The 13,524-nt window shown below is 35.9% G+C and overlaps 1 protein-coding gene across 1 annotated transcript in view; it reads left to right on the top strand.

The window, feature by feature from the left end:
* The window catches only part of IBTK (inhibitor of Bruton agammaglobulinemia tyrosine kinase), a 112,871-nt gene that overhangs the window by 47,308 nt on the left and 52,039 nt on the right, over positions 1-13,524 (top strand). Inside the window, 5 exon segments of the mRNA XM_006892158.1 lie at positions 2,305-2,401; positions 3,677-3,778; positions 6,919-7,036; positions 10,794-10,854; positions 11,347-11,468. Coding sequence (XP_006892220.1) covers positions 2,305-2,401; positions 3,677-3,778; positions 6,919-7,036; positions 10,794-10,854; positions 11,347-11,468 — 500 coding nt within the window.

Raw genomic sequence — 13,524 nt, 5'->3', positions numbered from 1 at the left:
GCAGAGCATCTGGTGAAATATTTTGAAAATTTCTTGATCCAAAATGACCACTATATCCTAAACATACTTGACATTCTACCTCTAACACAGTTTCTGAAAAACAATTTCAAGTCTTGAGTTGCAACATTTAGAGACGCAATGGCAAATCATCAAGATAAGATGGAGGGAATATATAAAATCATGGTGCCAAAAATAGTTGGCTGACACTGAAATATTTCAGAAAATACCGTATGATCAAGAATCAATGGAAGGATGAAGTTCAAGCTGCAATGAAAACAGTGGCAAAAAATTAGGCCCCAGGGATCGATGTGATACCGTTTGACATGTTTCAAATGACAAGTGCAACCCTGTACATACTCACCAGTCTATGCTAGGAAATGTAGAGGACAGCTGACTAGAAGAGACCCATATTTGTTACCATTGCCAAGAAAAATGATCCAACAGATTGTGGAAATCACATTCAAGCAAAATACCGCTGATGATTATTCAAAACAGCTAGAACAGTACATAGAATGCTGTAGATCTTGAAGGTGGATTTAAAAGAGGCCATGGCATAGGAAAATCATTACTTAATGTCAGATAGGTCCTGACTGAAAGCAAAAAATACCAGAAGAAGTATATTTGTGCTTTATTGGCTATGAAAAGCCACTTGATTGTGTGGATCATAACAAATTATGGCTAGCATTGAGAAGTATGAGAATCCCAGAGCACTTAACTATGCTTATATGAAACTTATACCTAGACCAAAAGCCTAGTGTGCAAACAGATCAAGAGAATATGACATGGTTTAAAGTTAAGAAAAGTGCATCAGGATTGTGTCTTTTCTCCTATATACCTATTCAGTCTATATGCTGAGCAAATTATTTGAGAAGCTGGACACTATGAAGAATGGCAGCAGGATTGGAAGAATGGCAGCAGGATTGGAAGAAGACCCATCAATATCCTTCGCTATGCAGATAGCACAGTTTGCTGAAAGTGAGGAGGACTTGAAGCACTTGCTGAAGAAAATCAAACATTATAATAGGGATTGCATCTCGACATCAAGGAAACAAAAATAGTTGGAGAAAATCTTTAAACTGTCAATGATATCAGTCTTCCTTGGATCTACAATCTGTACACTTGGTACCAGCAGTCAGGACATGTGTTGCATTTGGGAAGTCTGTAGTCTGATACCTCTCCAAATTATTGAGGAGCAGTGATGTTAGTTTGAGGATTAAAGTGTGCCTGATTTAGGCGATAGTCTTTTCAGGCACTTGGTATGCTGCTGAGACCTGGACAGTGAATAAAGGAGGACAGAAGAAGTGATACCTTTGAGTTGTAGTGCTGGAAAAGAGTGTGAAATATCCCATGGACTACCAGTAGAACAAATAAGTCTTGGAGAAGGTGCAGCCAGAATGCTTGTTAGAGGCATAGATGATAAAGCTTCATCTCTCATACTTTGGGCATGTTACTAGCAGAAGCTATTCCTTGGAAAGGAACATCATACTTGGAGAGGTGGAGCGATGGCCAAAGAGGGAAAATCCTCAACTAAGTGGATTGACACAGTGACTTCAACAGTGGTTTAGGTGTGTCAGAGTTGTTAGGATGACACAGGATAGGACAGGGTTCAGATCTCTTGTTCATAGGGTCATTGTGCGTTGTACCTGACTTGATGGCACCTAACAAAACAACACATGTTTTATAGATGTCCTAGCTTTCAGATTACTATTTTAGTTCACTTTTGCTTTTATATTAAAACATTATGAGGGACCAGTCTTTGGAGAAGGACATCATTCTTGGAAGGGTAGAAGGTAAGCGTAAGAGAGGATGACCCTGGATAAGATGGATTGACACAGTGACTATGGCAGTGGGGTCAGGTATGTTGGAGATGGTAGGTTGTGGCTCAGGATAGGGCAAGGTTCAGAGCTGTCATTCATAAGGTTACACTCTTAGTCATATTTGACTTAAAGGCATAAATCACCCAAAACCAACTGTATGTAAATAGCAACATTTAGAAATTAAAGTTGTTGTTTAAAAAAATTGAAATAAAAAAAAAATTGAAATCCAGACTTTCCCATTATTATTCATAAATGTGTTTGAAATACCATGTGCTCTTTCCTGAGTTTTTCTTTTCTTACTTCCTTTTTAAAAAATTAGTGTCTTACTTTCATGTTACATTTAAAAACTTAGAATATCTCATTTTATCTATGTGCTTCATAATTTATGTGTTATTTTACCTTTGTATTTTCCTTCTCTAAGTTTTTAGTACCAATAACCTAAGGGTATCTATTCTTAAAATATTATTTCATTCTTATATTTTTTTAGGCTTCCAGTTGTGCAGCTCTGAAAATGCCAATACATTCAGACATACTGCAGATTATTTTGGACTACCTATATACTGATGAAGCTGTCGGGATAAAAGGTATTATTAATTGTTTTGTTTTTATGTAACATTGAGTCAGAACCAGCTTATAGCTGACCCTTTAGCAGTCTTTCTGAGGTGGTAATTCATGTGGAAGGAGATCATTCATCTTTGTTCTATGGAGTAGCTGGTGGATTCAAACTGCGTGCCTTTAGTTTGGCAGCGCAGCTCTTTAATACCAGCCACCAGAGTTCCCTGTTATTAAGGATTAGGACATTTTCGGTATTTCACGTGTGGTGAAGTAATGCTTAAAGCTACCCTGAATCCTAATTTCTTTAATACTTGAAATGAGGTTAATTTAGAATAATGGATAGGACTTCTAGCTTAGAATATAATTATAGAAAGAAAGTTTTCTTTATCAATGTGAAAATGGACTCTTACGAATTATATGTGAATTGTTGGGATCAGCTAGGATTAACCATGTCCCCTCAGCTGTTAGAGTTTGCTTGATAACTTTCTTAAACTATTGATGTAAAATCTGTTCTTTCTTTGGTGTATGGTCATTTAAGTCCCTGCTTTTTTAGCTTGGTCATCATATAATAATTAGACAGTACTAGATAATCTCTGAGTCTTTGCTAAACTTATGTGTGCCAGTTGGGCTATGACTTCAATAATTTAGCAAGCTATTTATAGCTCTGTCTTAGCTTTATTTTCTGTCTACACAGTAACTTTCAGCTAGTGATGAGAATCTTGGGCTTTTTCAGGTCCTGTTTGTTAGACCATGTGCTTAGGCCTGGATTTATGCCCAGCCCTATTCAATGCATGATATCCCGTGAGTGCTGAGTATTCCATGGACTGCCGAGAAAACAAATAAATTGTCTTGGAGAAACTGTAACTTGCTCCTTCGAGGCAGTGATTAAGCTATAGCTCACATACTTGGGGCATGTTAGGAAAGGCTATTCTGTGAAAAGAACATCGTACTTTAAAAGGTCGGTGAAGGAACATTAGAAAGGAGAGGAGGATCCTCATTGAGTTGGATTGATAGTGTCTGTGGTATTGGTCTCAAATGTGTATCCTGATAATATTTTGGATTAGAAAGATCACCTTCTTCTGTTGGCAGGTTTGTGGTCTTGATGTGAGCTTGAGCATTTTGGTATTTTTTTTTACTTGATTTCCTATTTAAATGATAGAAAGATTATGATCTTATTACTATTTTTTGTTGTTTCTATGCCAACATTTAGGAAATTACCATCACAATTTCTCAGACCCAGGGTGATTAAAATCTTGTTCCATTTTTCTCTAGATATAATATTATCAAATTATTCTCTTTTTCAGAATCTCAAAATGTGAATTTTATTTGTAATGTTCTTATTGTGGCTGATCAGTTTCTCATAACGCGACTGAAAGAGATTTGTGAAGTAGCATTAACTGAAAATCGTGAGTACTATTAAGTTGAAAGATTTTTGTTTTTAGGTTGACCCAAGGTTTTACTGTACTTTAGAGTAATAAGCAAAACTCATTATTGCAATCAAATTGATTCCAACTCATAGTAACCCTGCCACATAAGTTTTCTTTCTACATAAGTTTTTGCTTTTCTTTTGTTATTACTCTTTAGTTTATCTTTGGGAAATAATGATGTCTCTCCTTTGTTTTAATTGTTATTTAGAATAATTGACAGTATCTAACCAGATGTGGAAGCCTGTGGCTTTCTAACTTTATCTTTGTTCTATTTCATTGTCACTACAGGAAGGAGGACCTTCCTGTCAAATTTTTCCAATTTATTCTTGATAGGAGTTCTCAATCTTGTCTCAAGTGTCTTATTTATTCACCTTTAGGGAGTTGTTCTATGTTTTCTTGATGTTTTTAGGTCCCTGCCACTGACTTCAGCTTATAGTGATCCGATGAAAAATACATCAGAGTCTCCTACGCCCTATCCCACACCTTAACTTGATGATCTCTGCAATGCGCAAGCCCATTATTGTAGTCATTGTGCCAATGCACCTTGAAGGTCTTCATCTCTTTCCCTAAACCTTTTTATCTTCAATGATGTCGTCTAACAGCATGCCTAAAGTATGGCAGATGATGTTTTCACTATTCTTCCCTCTAAAGAGCTTATTGGTTGCATTTTCTCCAGGACAGATTTATTTGTTTTTGACTGTTCATGGATATTTAATACACTTCTCCAGTACTTCAGTTCAAAAGCATCAGTTCTTTGGTTATTGTTATTCATTGTCCAATTTTCAGATACAGAAAAAGCAAGTGAAAATTCCATAACTTGGATCAGGCACAACTTAGTTTTTAAACTAAAAACTGTCTTTTGTTCATTAGCACTTTCAGGAGCTCTTTGACAGCAAATTTTACCAAAGAAACACATCTTTTGATTTCTCCATTTATCATGATGTTCCCTATTGGTCCAGTGGTGAGAAGATTGTTAGGTTTTTTTAATGTTGAAGAATAAATCAAATTGAAGTCTTTGATCTTCTGAAGAAAGTGGTTTTTACTTTCTACAAGGAAGATTTTATCATCTGCATAATACAAGTATGTTGAGTTTTTAAAATTCTTTTGGGGTTTTTTGGTGAGAAAAATTGGAATTAGCCTACTGGAACCAGTTTATATGATTGTTGGCAACATCTAGAGGATCATAGTCAGGGCAGGGCGGGTTGTTGACCTTGGCCACTTCAGTGTGATAGAACTTCACAGCTTGTTTTCACAGCTGGTGCTTGCTGGCCTTAACATCCACAGTGAAGACAACTGTGTTGTTCCTTTCTGTCTTAACTTGATGATGGCATAGTGGTCGATTGTTTCTCCTGGGGGTGCTCTTCCAGGGCTCTTTGGGCTGGTGTCTTAGCCCCTGGAATGTGGATGACGTGCTCTATCTTTTTATATGTGACTGGATGCCTTTTAGGACTGCCTTCTTGGCCTTTAATGCCTTTGCTTTTACTTCAGTTTTGGGCAATGGCTTCCTTCTTTGCTTTCACTGCCATCTTTATAAAAAGGTATAATACAAGATTTTTAGAGTCTTCTTCCAATCCTGATGCCACATTCTTCTTCATATAGTCTAACTTCTTGAATTATTTGTTCATAACACAGATTAAATAGGTAGAAAGAAAGGATATGCCTTGACACGCATATTTTCTTGATTTTTAAACCGTGAAGTGTTCTCTAGTTCTGTTTGGACGACTGTTTCTTCATCTGTGTATGGGGTTTTTATGAGCACAGTTGTATGGGGATTCCCATTCTTCTCAGTATTATCTATAATTTGTTATGATCCACATTGTTGATTGATTGCCTTTGAGGAGGCAATAAAATACAAGTGATATGTGCATGTGTTTTTTCTAAAAATATAAAAGCTGTTATTCTTATTTTTGAAAAGTAAAAAAGAACATGTTATTTGAGCCATATTTCTCAGGTTTTAAAAAAGTAAGAATCACAGCTCTGGTTTCCTTTCTAGAAAAAAAAAGACCTAGGAAGAATAGTGAATAAATGAAACTAAAGAAAACAACATAAATAAAAGAGATAGATGAGTGAATGTGTTACGTATGGTGTCTATTTTTGGTTTGGCTGAATTTCCTGACCACTCTGGGATAGTCTCTTTTGGCCTCAGTTATACCAGCTTTTACTTATGGATCCTTTATTTCTAGAACCTAGTGAGAGAAGGATTCAAAATAAAAGGACTCTTAATTGGAGTGGAATATTGATCTTTCTCCCCAACAGAAAAACTAATTTTTTTCTTTCCTCATAAAATTTTATTGTTTCTTTGAGATATGGATCCTTGGATTCATTGTTAGCTGAATTGTTAGGTTAATCAGGAGTGTGTCTCAAGTTCATGTTGCCTACAGTTGTGACCTTAGGCAGAAAGAAAGAAGAATGGAGAAGTCCTGGCCTAGAGAAGAGCCATGCTCCTCTAGTGGGTGAAAGTCTGAGGAAGTAAGAAAATAATCAGATAGGATCCAGGTTGCATGCTAGCTTTGTAGAATACCCTGAAAAAGATTAGCAAAATAGATAGAGCTATATACTGGGATTGTCACTAAATTCAGAATCTTCTGCTCAGTTTTCCAAAATCTTATACTGGCATGCATTCTATGGTGTAATTTAGGTATGTTTATTTAAAAGATGTAAGTGTATACCTTGCAGAATTATTTCATCAATATTCTTAATTTTGGGTTTTTGTTTTTAAGAAGGGAGAATAATAGTCTCTGCTTGTAAGTAACAAAAAACTGTCCAGCAGTGAAAGTTAATGGATATTTAGAAAATGTTAAGTACAAGATCATCAGCTTAAGTTGGTTCTGTATCACCTGAAACAAACAGCTTGCTGTATTTTTTTCCCTTCCTTTCGAATCCTTGTGTGCCTGGACTTATTTTTCATTGGAAACAATCATGTAAAGGGTTTTTTTGCACGTAAGAATGGAAAAATGGAAATTGAGTCAGTCTGTCTTTGTCCTGCTACGAGTTATATTTTGGCAAGAAACTATTTTTAGGTTTCTAATCTGAAAACCTTAAAATAATAAGTATATCTCTTTTGCAGTAGGAATATATATGCCTTTTGTTTAATTTTCTAAATCTCTTCTTCATTTTAGTTACTCTTAAAAATGCTGCTATGCTGCTGGAATTTGCAGCAAAGTATAATGCTGAACAATTGAAACTGTCTTGTTTACAGTTTATAGGACTAAATATGGCAGCTTTACTTGAAGCAAGGTAGGTTAAATGCACATGCTGTATACTTTGCAAAATCAGGTGTTTATATGTAAAAGTGCATATGCTAGTAATTTAAAAGTGAATAATCATGGAGTTGTACAATTTGATGAGGGGATGAGAGAAATTGGAAGAATCTGTTCTCAAATGCAATGTATTCGAATTTTGTAAACAAACTAGTATGAAAAAAGTGAATAATAGTATATTTTGGTTGTGTGCGAAGCAAAAATGTAAATATTTAATAGTTTTTTAAAAATGTGTTTATTGTATACTGTTTCCAATGCTAGGATACAACTGTGGACAAAAGAAACAAAATTCTTGTCTTCAGTGGAGCTTATATGTTAGGTGAAATGTGGAACAGTGTTCTCAGAAGTTTGTTGTGTGTTGTTGTTTGTTTTTTTTTTAATGCATATCTATATTTCTTTGTTTAGGCTGATACATAACTGTAATTGTTACTTGGGTTTTAGGAAATATTTGTAATACTAATTAAGTTGATAACTTAAAGCATACAGAAAATTTGTTACTTAAATAAATGTTTTGTATTTATTTAAGATATTTCTTATATATTAGGGAATACTGGTCGCTTAGTGGTAAGAAATTGCACTGCCAACTCTAAGTTATGTGGTTAGAATCCACCAACTGTTTCATGGGGCGGGGGGGTGGGGGGGGGGGGAACAGGCAGTCAACTCCTGTAAGGGTACAGCATCTGAAAACCCACTGGAGGGTCAGCTGTGGGTCGGTTTTGACTCCACTGCACATAATAGTGACATACTGTATAATGATTCTTTGAGCAGACTTAGGATGCAGTGAATGACCTGGAAATTTTAATTGGCTTAGTAAGTCATAAGCTGATAAAATATCTGAAAGCCTTTATATAGATATCAATTTGAAATGAAAAAAGGGCATAGTTTAGATAAAAATAAACTGACTATGTTATGCCTCCAGAAACTCTATGAGCTGATAAATGTTGATAGTTATAGAAAGGCTTCAGGCCTTTTTTCATAGGGTCGCTATGAGTTACGTTCAACTCAAAGGCAATCAACAACGTGTATCTTATTTTATAAATGAATATTCTGTATTACATTGATGTTTCCCTGGATGAAAAAAAAATCACCCCAAAACTAATGATTTAGGTATTTTGGTGGTGCACTAGTTAAGCACTTGGCTACTAGTGGCTCAAATCTAGCAACTGTTCTATGACAGTCAGCTGCCATAAAGATTACAGCCTTTGAAAGCCTGTATGGCAGGTCTGCTCTGTCATAGTATTACCAGGAGTCAGCATTAACTTGATGTGATGGATTTTAATCATTTCATGAGTATTTTGAGTCATAAACATTTTAGGACTAAGAAAAGTAAGTAGGAAATTTAGTTGCATTGTTTTGAAATGTTTTACCATTGGACTTTTATTTATTTTGAGAGACAAGAAACCCCGAATAAGCAAAACACTTCTGAGAAACAAAAAGGAGTTGGAGACATAGTACTCCCTGAACTCAAAACCTACTGTACAGCAGTGGTAACCAAAACTGCATGGTATTGGTCAGGCACATTGGCCAATGAATGGCACAGAATGGAGAACCCAGAAATAGACCCAGCTATCTATGGTCAACTGGCGTTTGACAAGGAAACCAAAGCTATCAAATGGGGAAATGATAACCTCTTCAACAAATGGTGCTGGCAAAACTGGACTTCCACCTGCAGAAAGCTGAAACAGGATCCACACCATACACAAAAATCAACTCAGGGGGCATCAGAGACCTGAGAGTAAAAGCCCAAAACCATAACTTTCTTAAGAGACAAACTGGGATCAAGCTTAGAAGCACTAGTCCAAGGTATAAAGATACTGACAAATACAACCAGAAATGCACAATCAAAAGAGGATAAAATTGATGCATGGGACCTTCTGAAGATTAAATCTCTATGCACATCAAAAACTTTTTCCAACAGGGTGAAAAGAAATCCTACAAACTGGTAACAAACATTTGATAATTCCATCTCAGACAAGAGTCATAACAAACGTTTACAGAATACTCCTGGGCCTCCACAAGAAAAAAACTGATAACCCAACTACAAAATGGACAAAAGACATCGAAAGAATTTTCACAGAGGAAGATATTAGAATGGCAAACAGACACATGAAGAAATGCTCCAAATCACTGGCAGTATGAGAGATGCAAATCAAAACCACAATTAGGTATCATCTCACTCCAGTAAGAGTGGCAAAGTTTAACAGGTTAGCAAGTTGGAGAGGATGTGATGAGAAAGGAACTCTTATACATTGTTTGTGGGATTGTAAAACGGTGCAACCATTCTGGAGGCAGTTTGGTGCTTTCTTAAAAAGCTGAACATAGAATTTCAGTATGACCCAGCTATTCCACTACTTGGAATATACCTTGAGATTATGAGAACTGAGGAACAAACTGAGATTTGTAGACCAGTGTTCATAGCAGCATTATTCACCTTCGCAAGAACATGGAAACAGCCCAAATATCCAACCACAAGTGAATGGATTGAGAAATTATGGTACATTCCCATGATAGAATACAATGCAGCATGCAGGAACAAAAACTTTGTAAATTATTACGTAACTTGGGAGGGACTGGAGAGAATTAAGCTGAGCGAACTAACTTAGTCCCATAAGGAAAAAGAATTGTATAAAACCATTATTGTAGAATGAGTATAAGGATCCAGGAAGGTGGAAGAGGCTGGAAGCAGAGGGATGTGGATGTGCAGGGGAAAAGGAGGATTAATCTTTGGGTTGTACAACTTGATTGGTGGGGGGGTGAGGGAAATTGAAAGAATTTGTTCAAATTTTATTTGAATTTTGTAAATAAACTAGTAGGAAAATAAAATCTAATAAAAAAAGAATATATCTTAAAAGTATATAAAAACATTTTAAAGCATTTATTTTTAAATATACAGCAAAATTTTATTATATTTCTGTAAAACTAATGGTGAAAAAATGAGGCTATGGACACAGAAATTTTTAGCATTCTTATTGTCAATTGAGTTAATACTTCTACATCCAGCCATTTGTTTTTATCTTAATTGCAATAAAAATAACTTAATGAGTGCATATTATGTGCCATGGGGCGTTCTAAAAATATCACAAAGAAGTCGTTAATTCTTCTGTAAACTTTGATTTATACATTTCCATTGATGAAAATATTCTTTGGAATTTGTTGTTAGGTACCCTTGGCTATGATTCAATAGAGACCCTAAGAACAAATCAGAACCTTGCCTTTTCCTATATTAGCCTCATGGTCTCTGACATGCATGTACACATTGTTAATAGTCACTGTATCAGTTCTTCTCATTGAGGGTCTTGGAATCTACAGGCCCTTGAGATCTATCTTGAATGCAACTTCTCAATCCAGTCCAAACCTCATTTTACAAGTGGAAATATTAAGACCAGGGCCAGAGAGGTAAATTAAATTGACTTGCCTACAATTATGTAGATAATTAATAACAATGTTAATTCTACATAGAATTGAAGTATCCTTGTATTAAGACGTTCTATAGGTAAAACATTTGCTTTACTGCTTATGATTTTATTTTGTGGAAAATGCATAATTGCTATTTGGTTTTGCTTTCTGACTACATCTACTTCCAATAAATTTATAGCATTTGGTATACACAAAACTTAAAAACTAATGTTATTACTTATTAGATCATATACTTTCTACATACAAAATTCTAAGTGATATTAAGTGATTAAGACTCTAAGTAATCCTTACATAAAAATTTCTCTTCTGTTTCTTAGGTCTTTTGATGTTTTAAGTCATGATGTTTTGAAGGAACTTTCTGTATTTTACCGGAAAATGGTAAGGTTTTAATTTTTTTAGTGAAGCCTGCCTATAGTATTATTAAGTAAAGCAATGTATTGGGTCACACGTCCCAGTGGGCTAATTTCTTAATTAATATTTCATATGAATTTTTTTTAAATGACGCTGTAATGTGTAGATTCCACAGATAAGTATAGTCATTAAAATTAAAGATATTTAATAATAGCCTGAATATTTATTGTAATTCCTTGTAAAGTAAATGCATTAAAAGCTTCAGAGACTTTCATCGTTTACTAAAGAGGACCACAGTGAAAAGAAGTGAATTCAAATGATTTCCAAGAAATGTTTTAACCTATTTCACAATAGAGTGGAGCTTATTTATAAGTATTTTCCCCCTTATGGGTATCTAATCAGAATATTCTGTTGAGGAAATAATTTTTTCTAGTTAATATTACCATATATTTAAACAAACTTTTTAGCAATTAAAAAAAATTTTTTTTTGTTCAAAAAGGAGCATCTTTTCTTCTACAGATTCCAGCAATGGATAGAAGGGTTATTACACCATACCAGGATGGACCAGATATTAGCTGTTTAGAAGTAGAAGATGGAGAAATCTTTTTGAAAGAAGAAAACACTATGGAACAGACTTCTTCGTAAGCCCTATTTTTTCCTTCTAAAATGTTTTAATATAGTTTAGATAAAAGTTTATGTTGTTGTTATGTGCTTTTGAATCACCTGCATTTCATAGCGACCTAACAGCTCTGAAGTCTGCCAATCTCACGGACTCCAACACACCTACCCTCATTGCCCTAGTCACTGTATCAATCCATCTTATCCAGGGTCGTCTTCTCCTATGCTGTCCCTCCACCCTTCCGAGCATGCTATCCTTCTCCAAGGATCAGTTCTCCTGGCCATGTGCCCAAAGTATATGAGAGGGAGCTTCAAGATCCTAGCATCCAAGGAGAAATTGGTTTCACCCTCTCCAAGAAAGGCCTGTTTGTTTTCTTGGCAGTCCATGGTATGTTCAACACTCTTTTCTAGCACCACAACTCAAAGACATCTATTCTTCTGTCATCGTTAGTCATTGTCCAGCTTTCTGATGCATATAGCAAGTAATTGTGAAGACCATGGACTGGACTGGATCAGGCACACCTTAGTCTCTAGATTGACTGCTTCTCAGTATTCTAGAAAGGTCCCTTATAGCAGAGTTAATAGAACAAATTTCCCATCCATCAGTTGATAAATAAACTTGTTATACCTACTTTGACACTGGTTACACACCTACAGTGTGTCCGTACTTGCCCCAGAGTTCCTGTTTATGTTCAGCTAGCTTTTCTGTCTTTATTTTTTATTTCTTCTGTTTGTGTGTGTACTGATGACTCAGATCCGACTGGCATGGGAGGAAATTGCCCCTCCTTCTCTAGCAGAGCTTCTGATGGATTCACACTGTGTGCCTTCGGGATTGTCGCACAGTTTCTTACCACTGGGCCACCAGAGTTCAACCTTCCTGACTTCTTATCTTTGCTTGTGCATTTTTGCTGACTTTTTCTTGTGCATTTGGTTGTTCTGAGAGCCAGGTTCCTTCTGTGTGATATTGTTTTCTTTATATGCCTGTCTTTTATGTGACTAGAAGTTGATCTACAAAGGTAGCTTTAATTGTAAATGAGATTGTGACTAAGGGGTATAGTTTTGGAGTTCTACCTGTCAGACCAATTAAGTTTACTCTTTTTTAATTTATTTCTTTTTATTTTATAAAGAAGTTTTTTCTACCAATCTGTCTAGTACTTTCTGTTATCCTGATTAGAGTGGCCAATGAATGATTGGTTACTGGGCACACCTGGTTCTTCTGGTTTTAGGTATCTGGAAGCTAAGAGGTTTTGTGACTGTGCACCGTGTATACATATTACATCTATACAAGAGTACATTTATAGCACATCCCAATATATATGAAAGAATATTTGCTGCCAATCCTGTATATGTACATAGGTGTACTTCCATAAACCCTTCTATCCCTGTTCAGTTTCTAAAACTACTTATCTGTTCATACACTATTATAATTACTGTTGTTGTGGGATATATACATATATATGTAATAGTATTTACTATTGTTGCCTATTATTCTTATATACCTTTCCTTGACCTTGATTATATCATGATTTCCCCCATATTGTTATTTGCCATTGAGTCACTCACAACTCATAGCCACCCTGTGTACAGTAACTCTGAACTCTGTCCTATTCTGAGCTAGTTTCACTCATTCTGACACACCTAACCCCAGTAGCCCAGTTACCATGTTGATCCATCTCATCTGGGATTTTCCTTTCCTGCACTATCCCTTCACCCTACCAAACATGATGCCTTTGTCCAGTTACTGGTCCCATCTGCCTACGTATGTGAGATGGAACGTTAAAATCCTTGCCTCCAAGAAGAAACATAGTTTTACCCTCTCCAAGACAGACCTATTTGTTCTCCTGGCAGTATGGTATGTTCGGTAGTCTTCTGCAGCACCACAACGGAAAGGCAGCGATTTTTCTTCTGATATCCTTAGTCATTCCACCAATCCTGATGCCACAATTCTCCTCATAGAGCCCAGCCTCTCGGATAATCTGCTTTGCATACATGTTGAAAAGGTATGGAGACAGGATGCATCCCTGGCATACACCCTTCCCAATTTTGAACCATGCAGTGTTACCCTGCTCTGTTCTGACT

This window comes from Elephantulus edwardii, unplaced genomic scaffold (genome assembly GCF_000299155.1).
Source record: "Elephantulus edwardii isolate Elephantulus edwardi_28Jun2011 unplaced genomic scaffold, EleEdw1.0 scaffold00111, whole genome shotgun sequence".
NCBI lineage: Eukaryota > Metazoa > Chordata > Mammalia > Macroscelidea > Macroscelididae > Elephantulus > Elephantulus edwardii.
This window is presented reverse-complemented; position numbering and strand designations above follow the sequence as displayed.